Below are 16,732 nucleotides of genomic sequence, written 5' to 3'. Positions count from 1 at the left end.
TGCGCACCCCCCAATCTTTGAGCAGTGTAAGACTTCCAGTGGTCCCAGCACTTACCTACGGTTTGGTTTCTTTGGAATGAAGGTCAGCAGAGACTGTGGTGTTTTAATGATATATGGTTTATTTACACATATATACAACCTGAGTGTAAGATGGATGCATTCACAGCATTAACAGTCCAACAGATCTTGCTTCGCCATCAGGCTTCCAGGGGAGCCATAGCTTGAGTGCAACACAGACAGCAGAACAAGCTTCTCTGTCTCTTTCCATTTCCCCAGCTTCGCCTAGACTCACTCTAAGTACACAGCCCACTTCAAGGAAGCTAGACTGACCAATAGAACAGGTTTCTTCCACTGCAGATCCCAACCTCCAGATACAGAATTCCAAATTAGAGGCTGGAAAGGGGACCCAAAGACACCATCCATCTCGACCCCCCATTCCTATAAAAATATGTGTGTGTATATAAACAAAATGAATTTCTGACCACCACAGTTCTGTTTGCAGAATAGAGTGGCTCTCCAGAAGGCATGGGGTCATCCAAGTATGCTTAGGTATGGAGTTTCTTAGGTATGGAGTACCAGAGTCAGAATCTCTCCCCCCCGGCAGATTTTTTTTCTTTTTGCTCGTCAGCAGAGCAATAAATGCCCACACACTCCAAATTCTGTGCTCTGTGTTAAGCAGTAGGTTAGATTTCCATGATTTCCTAAAATAATTATCACCAAGAGGTGTTTTTTTTCCAAAAAGAACAGGCAAGGAATGTTAAGCGATACCTATACTTGTACATTATAGAAAGAGAAAAATCAACATGTTACAGTACTGTGATCTGCCAGCTGACTTTACAACAGCAGATGTCACCTCCCTTTGGGAACACAGTTGTCTTGTTATCAATGTGACAGATGCACGAATCAGGTAGGCTTGTTAGCAGCTCTAACATCTTAGAAGAAATTAATCAATTAAATAGGACCCCGTATGCAGTGGGGGAGCACTTCTGAGATATAAAAATTGTTTTATGATGCCAAAGCACTTTTTTTTAAGTCAGAGCTGATTTTCACTGTAGACAGTAGTTCTCTTCTCTGCCCCCAAAATTAACTAGAGGAAAGATGCTACATTTTTAGCAAAACGACCAACCACTGGTCGACGTAGGAGTTTGCAAGCTACACCCCAAACTCATTTCATTGGAACATATGCCAGCTCAGCACTAGATAACACTGTTCCAGATCTGGAAATAGCAAGCAAAATTTTGAATGAGAAAAACTGGGCGGCTGCCAACTTGAAATTGTGCCAAATACTATCTCCAGCATTTTATCTGATAAATAATGCTGTGATCAGGAGAACAAGCACTGTGTGCATAATCCACCAAGGACTGGTTTGGGGGGGCAGGGAGAATGCAATGAACTTATGTAACCAGGGCTAATACATAGTGTCTGATAACCTTTAGATCTAGTCTAGAAACAAATATATGTATTTTTCCCCTCACTGGAACAGTCCTGTTGAAATATTCACAATACTATAGTTATATACAAGATTTAATAGTCATTGCTTCTTCCCAGAAAACTCTAGGAAGTGTCATTCTGTGTGGCGACCTAGAGTTTTCTAACATAATTCTCAGCATCTCCCCAGGATTCTTTGGGGAAAAGACGTGACTGTTAAAATCAGAGATGAGGAAGCTCCAGATGTTGGACTATAGCTCCCATCAGCCATAGTCAGAATGGCAAATGGTCAAGGATGATTGTAGTTGGTCCTGCTACTCAGGATCCCCACCCCTGATTTAGATCATGGTTGCTGATTCTTCAGCTCAGTTTAGACATGTTGATAAACCATGGTTTAAAATCATCAGATCCTCAGTGGATATCCTTGTCTGCTGGGCCGGCTCCAGGAATGCTGGGGCCCTTGGGCATCAGCTTGCCCTGGCCCCCAGTGTGTGTGTGTGTGTGTGTGTGTGTGTATGCGCACACACGTGGCCCCCCACCTACCTGTCTACTGTCTTTTACCATTGCCCTTAACGAAGATGGTGGCCGCGGTTTCCCTAAGGGGATGACGCCTCTGCCACCATATTTGTTGATGGCACGCATGCGTGCCACGCACGCATCTCTGCCATCAACTAAGATGGCGGCAGGGGCTTCAGTACCTTAGGGAAACTGCGGCCGCCATCTTCATTAAGGTTAATGGTAAAAGACAGCAGACAGGTAGGGGGGCATGGGGGCCATGGATCACAGAAGGGGAGCATAGGGACGGCTGAGGGGGGCCCTATAGCTCCAAGGGGCCGTTGGGCCAGTGCCCCACCTGGCCGCCCTTTAGAACTGACCCTGCTTGTCTGGACAAATTATGGCTTGCACAAATGACTGTTTGCCATATTCCAATGAAACAGGAAGTTGTGGTTTGCTGCAAATCACAACCAGAAGTCCCTCCTCACCTCACATGCAAAGGTGAGAGAAAGGGGAGGAGGGACCACATTTATCATTACATCTGAATCAGGCCAGTCTGTTTCACTGAAGGCAGATTATGTGAAAGTGTGTTAAGCACATGCAGACAGTTCCTGAGGACAGACATCATTATTTTATTTTCATGTAGTTCTGGAATTGAAGAAACTCTTCCTAAACAGCTGCCCATATAACAACTTGACGCAGACTGGGAGAAAACCTTTTCACTCTGGGCTCATCTACATGGGAGCATTTTTTCATAGGAAATTCATTTCTTTTACCTTCGTAATAGATTTGCATTGTCCACAGTTCCTGTTCAATGTTAGTTGCCAATCACTTTTTCCCAATCACACAAGCAAGCATTCGTCTGGGAAGGATTAGTCTCACGGTTTCCTTGTAGCCCTGCCCTCTAATTATATATTTCCATTCCCTCTGGTTGCTAGGTGAACGAGCATATGCACTCTGTTCTACCAGTTGCTGTAGGTTCCTTTAAAAAAAAACCCAGAAGTGTGAATATCTGTGTTTACCGTGCCTATGGTTGGTAGAACACAGCTGAAATACAACTCTTTGTTTGAGCAGTGTTATGCTTTTGTGCACAAGTTAGGGGGAAAGAAAATAAAGGCACCATTTTCAGCAACGTAAAAAAGGCCAACAGAAAGGAAGAGTAACTGGAAGTTGCTTGTCAGCCCACAGGAAGCAAAATGAAAGAAGGGAGGAGGAGTCAGTGGGTGTGGAAAGGGGAATGATTAACACACCTACCTAAAAGCATCGGAACAAAGTGTCTGCAAGCACTAGAGAAATGGAGTGGAGACTTTTTTTCTCCCCTTTTCATATTATCAGTGGATTGGGTTAGGATGGATATACAGGGAGAAAACTGTGTGATAGCTTCTGTTTGCCAGTAATGTCATGTGAACCATAGAAATTTAAAGGAGATGTGAGTAGCACCAAACACACAGTTAACCATCGATTTGATGAGCCCTCTGTCACACCATATAAGGTGCAAATCCAAGATCAAGGCTGTGAAGCAAAAACACAAGAAAGCAAATTGGCTTTGTTTAAGTTGCTTTGAGAGTGAAGGCTTTTCTGGAATGTTATACTTTTAGAGAAAGAGATTGGAAAATGTAGGCAGTGCACATCCACCACCATTATTCCATTAGCTGTGCAAAAGCAGAGATGCCAAATAGCCATTATTTTAATGGTCCAACTGTCTAATAGGTAAGCGGTACTGGCATCTTAAAACCCAGTAGATTTCAGAGACAACATGAGACTTTTTTTTTGGCAGTTGACCCCATTCCCATAAACCAGATATGCGGAACCTGTGGCCTTCCAGATATTGCTGAACTACAAGTCCCATCATTCTGACCCTAAACTATGTTGGCTGGGGCTGATGGGAGTTGAAATCCAACAGCATCTGGAGGGCCACCTCTGCCACAAACCAACTAGGTTCCCCACCCCTGCCACAAACCAGCCAGGGTCTGCCTATGAACCTTTGGGGATCTCTGGTTCCACTCAAGGACTGCCATATCCTGCCACACTGTGTCAGGCTCCCTCCCATTTCCCAGCCTGGCTCTTCTCATGATTTATCACTTTCTACCTGTTCTCATCTATGGCTCACTTATTTTCACCAGGCACTACCCTCACATATCACATTTCAACCTAGTGGAGCTCTGCACAAAGTTACTTCCTAGAGGATAAATATTTTTTGTAATCAGAAGTTAGCAAATCTACTTTGAGACCTCATCTATGGAGTGGCAGCAGTTCGCCATTAAGACCAGGGCCGGCACCAGACATGCTGGGGCCCTTGGGCACAAGCCTGCCCCAGGCCCTGGCGCCCCCCTTCCGAATTCACTTCGAAGCCCCCGCCATTCCTTTGCTTAACATACCTTTCTCAGTTGTTCTGCGGTTGCACGCGCAGCACTGCCCTTAACCAAGATGGTGGCCGAGGTTTTCCTAAGGGGCTGAAGCCTCTGCCGCCATCTTGGCTTATGGCAGGGATGCGTGTGTGTAGTTCACAAGCTACACTTTTGTGTATTGCCATGAAAATTTAGAGAGTTGTTAAGCAAGCGTTTCTGAGTTCAGGTCTATAAGTTTTGTAAGGATTTTTTTTAATGAGCTTATGGGAAGCATCAGAATGGCATGGGGGGTATTTTCAATTTAACATTGCGGAATGTGAAAAATTCACACTGACTATAGTATACAGCCGCTCTCATGGCTGTATAATCAGTAAATGATGTTGTTGTTGTTATGTGCCTTCAAGTTGATTACAACTTATGGTGACCCTATGAATCAGCGACCTCCAAGAGCATCTGTCATGAACCACCCTGTGCAGATCTTGTAAGTTCAGGTCTGTGGCTCCCTTTATGGAATCAATCCATCTCTAGTTTGGCCATCCTCTTTTTCTACTCCCTTCTGTCTTTCCCGGCATTATTGTCTTTTCTAGTGAATCATGTCTTCTCATTATGTATCCAAAATATGATAACCTCAGTTTCATAATTTAGCTTCTAGTGACAGTTCTGGTTTAATTTGTTTTAACACCCAATTATTTGTCTTTTTCGCAGTCCATGGTATCCGCAAAGCTCTCCTCCAACACCACATTTCAAATGAGTTGGTTTTTCTGTTATCCACTTTTTTCACTGTCCAACTTTCACATCCATACATAGAGATCGGGAATACCATGGTCTGAATGATCCTGACTTTAGTATTCAGTGATAGATCTTTGCATTTGAGGACCTTTTCTAGCTGCCCTCCCCAGTCCTAGCCTTCTTCTGATTTCTTGACTATTGTCTTCCTTTTGGTTAATGACTGTGCCAAGATATTGATAATCCTTGACAAGTTCAATGTCCTCATTGTCAACTTTAAAGTTCCATAAATCTTCTGTTGTCATTACTTTAGTCATTTTGACATTCAGCTGTAGTCCTGCTTTTGTGATTTCCTCTTTAACTTTCATCAGCATTCGTTTCAGATCATTACTGGTTTCTGCTAGTAGTATGGTATCATTTGCATATCTTAAATTATTGATATTTCTCCCTCCAATTTTCACACCTCCTTCATCTTGGTCCAATCCTGCTTTTTGTATATGTTCTGCATATAGGTTAAACAAATAGGGTGATAAAATACACCCCTGTCTCACACCCTTTCTGATTGGGAACCAATCGGTTTCTCCATATTCTGTCCTTACAGTAGCCTCTTGCCCAGAATATAGGTTGTGCATCAGGAGAATCAGATGCTGCGGCACCCCCATTTCTTTTAAAGCATTCCATAGTTTTTCATGATCTACACAGTCAAAGGCTTTCCTGTAATCTATAAAGCAGAGGGTGATTTTCTTCTGAAATTCCTTGGTCAGTTCCATTATCCAATGTATGTTTGCAATACGATCTCTGGTGCCTCTTCCCTTTCTAAATCCAGCTTTGATGTCTGGCCTTTCCCGCTCCATATATGGTAACAACCTTTGTTGTACAATATTGAGCATTACTTTATTTGCATGGGATATTAAGGCAATAGTTCAATAATGACTGCATTCCCTGGGATCCCCTTCCTTTGGAACTGGGATATATATTGAACGCTTCCAGTCTGTGGGCCATTGTTTAGTTTTCCATATTTCTTGACAAATCTTTGTCAAAACAGATTCAGTCTCGGTAGCTGGTAGCAACTCTATTGGTATGCCATCTATTCCTGGTGATTTGTTTCTTCCAAGTATTTTAAGAGCAGCTTTCACCTCACATTCTAAAATTTCTGGTTCTTCATCATATGGTTCCTCCATGAATGAATCTGTCATCCTGGCATCTCTTTTATAGAGTTCTTCAGTGTGTTGCTTCCATCTTCCTTTTATTTTATCTTGATCAGTCAGTTTGTCCCCCTGTTCAACATCCCTACTCTTAGTTTAAATTTCCCTTTAATTTCTCTAATCTTCTGGAATAGGGCTCTTGTTCTACCTTTTTGTTGTCCTGTTCTATTTCTATACAATAACTATTGTAATAGTTCTCTTTTTCCCTACATACTAGTCACTGTATTGTTGCATTTAAGGTTCTGACCCTGTTTCTATCTCCTCTTGCTTTTGCTTCCCTTCTCTGTTTAACCACTGTAAGAGTTTCTTCAGTCATTCATTGAGGTCTTTCTTTTTAACTAGAAGTATTGTCTTTTTACATTCTTCCCTGATAATGTCTCTGACTTCACTCCATAGTTCACTCCATAGTTTAAAGCCTCAAATCTGTTCCTTATTTGATCTTTATATTCTTCTGGGATGTTATCTAAATAGTATTTTGGCATTATGATTGCTTTGTTGTTCTTTAGCTTTACTCTGATTTTCGATATGACCAGTTCATGATCCGTACCGCAGTCTGCTCCTGGTCTTGTTTTCACAGAAAGTATGGAACTTCTCCATCTTCTGCTACCAATTATATAATCAATTTGATTCCTATATAGACCATCTGGTGATGTCCATGTGTACAGTCTTCTTTTCAGTTGTTCAAAAAATGTGTTCGCAAGAAACAAATTATTGGCTTCACAGAATTCAATAAGTCTTTCTCCTGCTTCATTTCTGTCTCCTAAGCCCCATTTCCCCACAATTCCTAATTCTTCTCTGTTCCCTACTTTTGCATTCCAGTCCCCCATGATTATCAGCACATCTTGTTTTGGTGTGTAATCAATTTCCTCCTGTACTTCTGTGTAAAATCTCTCCAATTCCTCTTCTTCTGTATTTGCCATTGGAGCATAGACTTGGATGATGGTTATGTTAATAGGTTTCCCGTTTAATCTAATTGATATACAGTAGGGCCCCACTCATACAGCGGGTTACGTTCCAGACCGCCTAAAAGTGGAACATGCCGAAAAGTGGAATTCTGTCAATAAAATGGCACCCAATGCCTGAAAAATGCCGTAAAAGCGGAACAAGTGCCATATGAGTGGGGCCTTACTCTAATTGAAAGCCGCCATATTGGTGGAATGCTGAAAAGCACGGCCCTACTGTAACTCGCTCAGACCTTGCGTTGTAGCTCCTAATTGCTTTTGCTACATCATTTCTCACTATTAAAGCAACCCCATTTCTTCTTAATTTCTCATTTCCTGCATAAAATATTTTGTAGTCTGATTGAAAATGTCCCATTCCCATCCATTTTAATTCACTCACACCAAGTATTGTAATGTTGATACATTCCATTTCTTGCTTGACAATTTCTAACTTTCCCTGGTTCATGCTTCTCACATTCCATGTTCCTATTGTGTAAGTCGTACAACTCCAGACTCTCCTTCCACATCTGTGTGCATCAGCCTCTGGGCTTCCTTTCTGCTCTGACCCAGCTGCATCATTAGTCACAGCACTACTTGTACTTGTCCTTTGTTCTTCCCCAGTTACTCAGTGAGCGCATTCTGACCTGGGGGTCTCATTTTCCAGCAGTATCTTGTGTTGCACTTTGGACACTCTGTTCAAAGAGTTTTCATGGGAAGAGATATTCAGCGGTGATTTACCACTGCCTTCCTCTGAGTTTGGATGCATCTTAGTCTGGTGTCTCAGCTTTGACCATTCTGCCTTGCATTCCCCTGCTAGGAGTCTAGCCTCTTGGTCTAGACTCCTGACAGCATTGCTCTTAGCTTCTTCAACACTCTCAACCCCCCTCACCATGTTAAGGTGTGCATCCTAACCGAGGAAGGTCACAGCAGAGGTCAGAATATTTGTGTAAGGACAGTGAGCCACTGGGGAGCTGAGAGCATTCAGACAAGCAGGGTCGAATTCTGCCTTACCTTTTCAGATAGCTGAAGACACAGGGAAATCGAACAATGCCACCTAAATGTTGCAAGATTGTGCTCCATAAATTAAGACAGGGAGACTTGCTTCCTGAATGACAGTCTTTAAATGGATCAGAAACAAATAGAAGCTCCATCTTTTATATCAATTCAAGGGGCAGATTTGGAGGCTTTCACTGTTATAACAGATGGAGAAGGGGGAGTGTCCTATTGCATTCCCAGCATGCATTCCTGTTCTCTTGAAGAAGAGCAGCAGGGCTGGTGTGACTGCTTGTCTGAAGCATTTGTCTTACCCTCCCACCTACAATACAGTATAAATGCATATTTTGCATAGGAGGAATTATAGTTAGCCCAGTCCCATGCTCCCATCAGAAGCATCAATCTGCAGAGAATACTGTTTATGTTAATTAAAACCAACCTAGCATTGTTGGGTTAAGATGCTGCACTGGCTGGCAAAATGTTGTTTAATTTAATTTAAATGTTATTTTTGTTAATTCATTTGAAACGGCCAGGTTTGCAGGAATGACTGAAGTCAGTGAACAACAGTGCCCCCTATCATACTCCCATTGTCCACTTCCTCTGCCTCTAGGAAGAACAAATGCATTTGAGCTTCACCATTAATTTATTTATAAACTGCTTCTCCAAAAAATACATGGCATTTAACAATTAATACATTAAACCATTCACTAAGACCTCAAAACAAAGCAACATGTAAGAAGAGTGTAGAATCCCAGGCGCTTGCTTGTGGAACATGGGAAATATGTTGCCTGCCTCCATTAAAAATCCAACCCAAGACATGACCTGATCCCTTACTAAGAACGAGAATGTACACATGGAGACATCTTCCTCAACTTGAGAGGGCCAGGAGGAGATGCTGCACTTGTTGCCTCAGAGACGGTAGTTTCTCACTTCCACAGTCTGCTCTCTCCTACCTCCCCTTTGCTCCATTCACATCCAAGAATGCCCTGCCTTAAGCCTTTATGTATGTTACCCCTCCAGAAAAGTCAGCCACCACTATGTCTTAAAATACAACAACAGCTCATATGGAAGAAGGCAGTTCCTAAAGTACCTTGAGCTCAGGTCATTCAGCACTTTACAGGGAATAAACAACATCTTGAATTGTACCCAGAAGTTCAGCCACCTGTAACATAAGCACCTGAGGTTAACTCTTGAATGACATTGTAGAGGGTGGTAAAGACATACACAGAAGTGCGCTGGAGATGTATGCGCAATCTATCCAGGACATATGATTTACAATATGCTATGACTTCTTTCAAGGAGGTCTGTGACTTTTAATCAGTTAATTGGTCAATATGTTGTCAGGTTAGCATGCACAACCTCAAACTCCTGTTAGATGAGGAAAATACTACACATGCAAACTATGCATAGTCTCCAAGTAGGGAACATACATGATTTCTATTTTAAAAACATTTTAAAGGACTCACAAACATCATTTTAAATAGGCCTACTGACTGATCAATGTGTGGAATATCCTGCTGAAAGTCCGAGATTCTACATATCCCCTGACATTATTCAGAGACTATGCACATTGACAGGGCACCTCTGTGGCACAGAGTGGTAAGCGGGGTAACGCAGCCGAAGCTCTGCTCACAGCCAGAGTTCGATTCCAACGGAAGGAGGAAGTTGAATCTCCGGTAAAAGGGGTCGAGGTCCACTCAGCCTTCCATCCATCTGTGGTCGGTAAAATGAGTACCCAGCATATGCTGGGGGGTAAAGAAAGGCCGGGGAAGGAACTGGCAATCCTACCCCATATATACGGCCTGCCTAGTAAACGTCGCAAGATGTCACCCTAAGAGTCGGAAACGACTCGCACTACACTGGCAATCCCACCCCATATATACGGTCTGCCTAGTAAACGTCGCAAGACGTCACCCTAAGAGTCGGAAACGACTAGCACTATAAGTGTGGAGACACCTTTACCTTTTTATGCACATTGACAGGGCATTATGCAGAATCTCCTACCAGGGCTATTTATCTGGGCACATTCTCATTCATATTAACCATAGCCACATTTTAAGTATTTACTTCAGAAGATTCATATTCTGCCCTTCCACTATTTAAAGCACCCTCATAACTGGAATCAGGATTGCTATCATTATTAACTGTAAACTATTGTCAGGTCAGATTGCACATATGACACCACATAGAGTGCCCACACACAGAAGGGTCTCTCAATTTTTTTCTCCACTATCACACTAGCCATCATCCTTGCCTCTGTATCATCATCAGATTCCTAGTTTGACTCTTACAAGCAAGAGAGGGTGCTTAGGTGCGATTGCATCAATAGCCAAGCCATTTTCTCAAAGGTCAACCAGGATCTCAATATAATTATCAATCACAGCCAACATGTCACCATTTTAAAAAGAATATGAGAACACTGACCAGTTTAGAACTGACTTTCTTATCAACAAACTTGAACATTAATAGTTTATGGACTAGTACTGTTTTTCCAGTCATGTTTTATAATTAACTTTACTTTCTTTCTAATTAACTTTCATTAAGTGCATGGGCTATTGTCATCTGCCAAAGAACACACAATCTTTTATAATAGCAGCAAAAATATTGCAGCTTGACTGTTGTATTCCTACAACAAAAATGTTACCTGCTGGGCAGAGGTCTGGATCTTAGTCAACCAATGAGTGATTAGAACTATGCAACTTATCAAGTGAAAAAGACCACTTTCTGGAAAGACCCGAATTCTAACAGTCAGATCAGTGCTGGAAAGATAATTGATGCTTGACTCCCTTTTTCAGAAATACTAGTTGTAGTGCCATACTTCTATTTAAATCAAAGATTTAGCTTCTTCCTGCTCTGGTGAGTGAGTGGTTGGGTTCAAAGTTCTAAACCAGTAAGTACCTTCTTTTTGACAACACATAAATGAAGCAATTTACTGATGTTATCATGGCCTATGTTTATTTTTGTTTCTATTGTGGAAATAGAACATACATTCTCCCTTATGAGGTTTACTAAGATTATAGATGCCAACGGAAGAGTGAGGCTAAGAAGGAAAGCAAAGGAAGGATAGTGCAGCATCCCAAGTAGTAAAGCTTTTTTTCTTTAGATAAGCTCCACCAACTTCCACACCCAAACCAAATACTCACTTCCCACTCATGACGGGTGTTCCCTTGCCTGATTAATAGACAGTTTGAAATATATATGAACAGAAAGAACTCTGCTTCTTTCCACCATTTGTGTTTGCAAGAGTCACGGTCAACAAAAATATTTAATAAAAGTGAAACACATGGACTTTGTCAAGTTGTGTCTTGGCAATAGCATGCATCTTTAAAATAATTCAGCAATAATTAGGCAAACATATTATCTTCAGCAAAGCTAATGCCATGAAGAATGAAAATACTTTGCTTCTCTTCACTGTCTCTCCAAAGGGACCTGGCTTTTCTCCCTCACCTGAAATCCAAGTGTGAGAACAGCCTAGCTTCCTATGAATAAACATAACTACACATTACAAGGCAAACACAAGCCTTCAACTGTAAGTGGGGACCTTTGCAAGGGTGAACTGGTGCATGAATCCTTTCTAATTTTCCCACTCAAATGCCTCACCCCTTAATTTGCATCAGTTCTGCAAACCTGAGTTTTGGAAACACACATTTGCTGAGGTAATGTTCACTTCTGCCCACACAGAAAAAAACTGATGTATGTTAGGTACAGGGGTAAGTGGAAGAGAGGACAAGACAAGACAAAAGCTCTGTAAGCTATGGAAGCCACAAGATCTCTTTTAGCGTAGTCACAGCAATCCCTTTTAAGGATTGACACCTACTTTTTTTCCTGAAGCAGGTACAATATCATAAATGTAGAATAGTTTAATTTCTTTGGCATAGCACAGGACTCTGTCAGCAATCTTGTACTTTTCAAACCAGGCCTTGTAGGTTCATCATTTCCACTGGCAAAAGGCAGGGGATTCGTGGGCAGGCTATGCAAATACTGCATGTATGTCACCGAACCCCACCCCCTTAATATGACCTCACTCCTCTTAGTAGCTAAGTACAACCCCTTTGCTTACTCCTTGTACATGCCTTTCCGTCAGCTCCCATTTATAATACTGGGTCATGGGCAGTGGTTAGCATGAGCTTGTTCAAGCTTACAGAGTGCTATGAATGAAAGACCACATTAACAAGTTTCACAAGTGGTGTGTATACATATAAGCAGAATTAATTAGTGACTTGTTAGTAACACAGAGAAGCCCAAAGCCTACTCAATGACAATTTTTAGAGATTTGAGTCCTTCCTTAGGCTGAACACACACCACTAATATATCATCTTATCAATTTAAGATGAAGCAAAGGGGCTAAGGGGAACTACCAAGGCAAAGCACCAAGAAACAATCACAGAATATGTCCGGCTTGAGCCTGGCACTTAACTCCACCACTGACTTGCTCCTTCTGTGAGGCTACTTGCAGGGGACCACAGCCAAAGAAGAAACCACTGCCTGGATTACTACACAGCAAACATCTTGAACCCAGTGATGTAACTCCTTCTCCCCCTACTGGATGAAATGCTGTTTCTGTGCTCCAACATTCCTAGATGGACACAGCATCACTTGTGTATGTGTGTGTGCGTGTGTGTGTATAATTATACACCACACCTCCATTTCCCTGCACTGCCATGCATTTGCCAAGGGCTGGCTGAATTATGCTGTGTTCTACAATACTTGGCAAAAGCCTATTCTGCACCAATTTAAAATCAAGAGAACTTTTTTTTCTTTTTGATAACATACTTTAAAAAATGGTATTCTCTCATGTGATTGTTCAAAATGGACCTTGCAAGTCACAGCAAATGAAATCACAGGTTACATGGTCCTTTGGTGTTCATGCATGTACATTTGCATATATGTGCAAGTGAAACAAGGTGCCCAGGTAATGGACTTCCTCAACAACAAAGAGTTAAGGAAATGAGCTGATGCCTGCCACTCGCACTAAGAACATTCTAGGAAGGAATCCACCAAATCTCCAGCCATTCACCAGACTGGTCAGGTACCAGAAAATCAGAACTGAAAATAACGTATGCAGTCAACATCAAGGACAGTGCAAAGGCCAAAACTGTATCTTACTGAGATACACCTGGAGGTGAAGTGGTATAGTGTTTTACTGAGATGATTTATTTTATTGTTATTTCTTTATTTTACAAAGTTTTATCCAGCTTTCTTACAAGAACTCAGAGCAGCTAACAATAAAATCCAGAATACAAACAACATAATGCAATCAATAAACCAAATGTTAATAAAAAATGGCAGAATATTAAAATAGTCAGCAAAATAAAAGAGGTTCATCTCCACTCATAGCAGAAAAAAGAAAGCCCATCAGTAATCAGCATCCCCACAAAGAGCCATTTTTTGGCAAGGTGACAATAAATAAATAATGGAGCCAGGGAGGCTTGTTTAGGAAGAGCATTCCACACTGTTTGCACCACAACAGAAAAAAAGCCTTGTCCCTTATACTCATCCACTGACCATTCTCTTAACAGTCAGTGGGCAAATGAGGTGCAAAGCCACAGATATTAAATGGAATGTGCAGAAGGGAAGGGAACATGAAGAAGACCCAAGGCATTCAGGCCACAGACATGCAGTGCTTTAAATATAAGAACTAGAACCTTGAATTCAACCCAGAAGTGAACAGGAAGGAGGTTAAGATGATAAAGGTCTGAAGTAATATGCTGCTCCAACCAATCCCAGACAAAAGTTTGGCAGCTGCATTTTGGACCAGTTGAGTTTACAGATGGCTCAGGTATAGCTCCCAAAAGTAATTGAATGAAGGGGCCAAGGAGGACCCATCAAACCTTGAACCTGCATCTCAACCCCATTCAGTGTGGGCTGTACATTTAACCCCAGATCAACTGATCCCTCGACCAGCAGTACTTCCATCCTATCTAAACCAAGTTTCATTGTTCTCACATTCAGTTTCTATCACCATCACCAGACCAAACATCATTTCAAGGTTTCCACTGCCTCTTTAGGATCTGATGAAAACAAGAGATACTGCTGAGTGGTAGCATATTTACGACATCTCAGCCCAGATCTCCAGATGACTTCATCTAGTTTTATGTAGATGTTAAAAAGCATAGCAGGGATGAAGCCCCTCCTAGGCCAATGATGACACCTAGCGGTTAAGTGTTTTAGCACAACCTAAAGAGACTCAGAGAATGTAACAAAACATATACTGAGAGGAAAAGAAACATGACAAAGTCATAAGTAGGAAACATCAACTTTGGCAGTATGATAAAACCATTACAATATAACTGGTTTCAAAGTATTTGAATTAGCATCCAGGAACTATTCCCTGTTCAGAGAAGTATCTTACTATTTTTTTCTTTTATATTCAAGTATCAGCTGGGAGCAACTAGATATTTCTGTAAATTCATGTGTGACCCTGGTCTTTGACTTTATATCACATTTTAAGATATGACTGAGGGGCTCTGAAACTATATCTAGAAAAGGATATAATTAAATGACAAAACTAAATATTGTAATATTGTTGGGGGCTTAACATTCATAATCCTAATATATTTGATTTTTTGTCATACTGAAACAAAGTTTAACATTTAAGATACCTATGGTACCTTGCTTGCAACCCGATACCTCACTTAGCAGAGAGTAAGCCTCTTTAACTGCACATCTTTAATTTGTGTAATTTATTCATCTTGCAAGGCTCATGTTTTCAAGTGCTGCAGATTTTCAAGAAGTCAGATTCCAAGAAGGAAGAAGGAAAGTGCTTGCCCTAGGATAGGGCAGTGGGCTGTGTAGGGTGCAGATTTCCATCCTCTTAATTGTAAACCTTGCTCAAGCCCCTGCTTATTTTGAAGGCTGTAACAGACACAACTTTGTGGAAAAGGAAAGAGGGAACAAATAAACATTTGGAGAGATGTTCTACAAGTTTCAGAGGTTTCAGTAAATGAAACATAACAGCAGAGCCAGAGAGAGATGCAGCTTTGAAATTGAATACAATAAGTAAACCACATGATCCAGTGTTGGAGCACTATATAGTTAGGCTAGCCAATTTATGATTTAAAATGCAGCCCTGTTCCATCCTCATCTCCACCCCCCACCCCCGAGTTAGGGAGAAAATACATGTATTGTTAGGTTTGGGTGGACACTGATGGAATGGGTAGAGCATGGTAAAATCTGGTTGGTTATACAGAGAGCCAAATTGGAATATGATGGGTTGGGATGGCATCAGAGCAGCAAGTGTTAGATTAGGAATGAGAATCTGAGAGTTATGGGCAAAAGCCTGGTGCGGCCCAGGCAGGGTTTGCTCAAGAGAAAAATACCATTCATGAGTTGGCTTTGAATATTACGGGTGTTTTATCACCCTGTACTTGTTACAGCCATTAAAACCATGGTCTGGCAAGTAACTGTTGAAAACAGGATTATTGGCAACCTTAGAATAATGAAATGGTGGCATTATTACTCACCATACTGTAGTTCTCTTTGCTGTTGTCCGGTTACCAACACTTCATCCTGAAGCTCGCAGACGGTTTAAGAACTTCATTTATTTATAGCCAAACATAGTAAACAGCGTGCTGGACTTTACCCTGTTAAGTAAGAGGCTCATGTAAGGCAACATAGTGAAAGAGCAGTAAAGTACCAGCTGCCAAAGGATAGAAGCTCAGTCAGCTCCAACCTTTCCAAAGGAAACTATAAATATCAAACAAGTGAAGCTATCATACTGTGCTAGGGTTGCCAGGTTCTTGGCCTGAGACTGATCCTGTATCTTTAGGAGAAGAGAAAGTCAGCCAAGTGCAGGCGTTCTTGCAACTCTGTAATGAGAAAAACCACAAGGTGGAATTCTCCCTCCCCCCTCCACAACATTTAAAGATACAGAAGACCTCTTGGAGGCTGGGCCTGGCAACCAAGAGGTCTTCTGTATCTTTAAAAGTTGTGCAGGGGGGAGGGAGAATTCCACCTTGTGGTTTTTCTCATTACAGAGTTGCAAGAACACCTGCACTTGGCTGACTTTCTCTTCTCCTAAAGATACAGGATCAGTCTCAGGCCATGAACCTGGCAACCCTATACTGTGCGTGTATATAGCATTAAGTATGTAAATCAAAACATGCAATTTCAGCTTGAAACAAAAAACTCTTCAGAAAGGAAAGGATTGAGGAGGGAGCCAGAAGCATTAACTGTTCTATAAAATTAGGCATTTATCTCTTCAATGAGTTACAGCTTATGGGTAGATGTAAATTCCATTGAAATCAGTGGGACATGGTTCCCTGTAACATGTTGGAGACTGAGACATGGAAAAACCCTGGAAATGTTTGTATGAACTTTTTTTAAACACACACACATCATAACCTGGTATTTGGTTAGATAAGAGAATAACATTATTTGCATTGTCCATATATGCAGAGGTTATAATGCTGGTGAGGTTTATGCATGGTGAATCCAGGAAATTAGGGAGTTAGCAACAGCTCATTTGATTATCGTTAAGCTGGAAAAATCACCCTATGGTGATTGTTCTCTTCATTGTTGATATGATATCATGTGGTAAATAATTATTTACTCATCCATGGTAAATAATTAATAGCAAACTTGACACACAGGGAGA

General features: G+C 41.4%; 1 protein-coding gene across 1 annotated transcript in view; it reads right to left on the bottom strand.

The window, feature by feature from the left end:
- The window catches only part of LOC133389060 (bifunctional protein GlmU-like), a 78,822-nt gene extending 62,919 nt beyond the window's left edge, over positions 1-15,903 (bottom strand). The window contains exon 1 of the mRNA XM_061636051.1: positions 15,600-15,903. Coding sequence (XP_061492035.1) covers positions 15,600-15,602 — 3 coding nt within the window. The 5' untranslated portion in view covers positions 15,603-15,903. The remainder of the gene's footprint in view (positions 1-15,599) is intronic.
- Positions 15,904-16,732: the final 829 nt, after the last annotated feature.

The sequence above is a fragment of the Rhineura floridana genome, chromosome 1, assembly GCF_030035675.1.
Source record: "Rhineura floridana isolate rRhiFlo1 chromosome 1, rRhiFlo1.hap2, whole genome shotgun sequence".
Classification (NCBI taxonomy): domain Eukaryota; kingdom Metazoa; phylum Chordata; class Lepidosauria; order Squamata; family Rhineuridae; genus Rhineura; species Rhineura floridana.
This window is presented reverse-complemented; position numbering and strand designations above follow the sequence as displayed.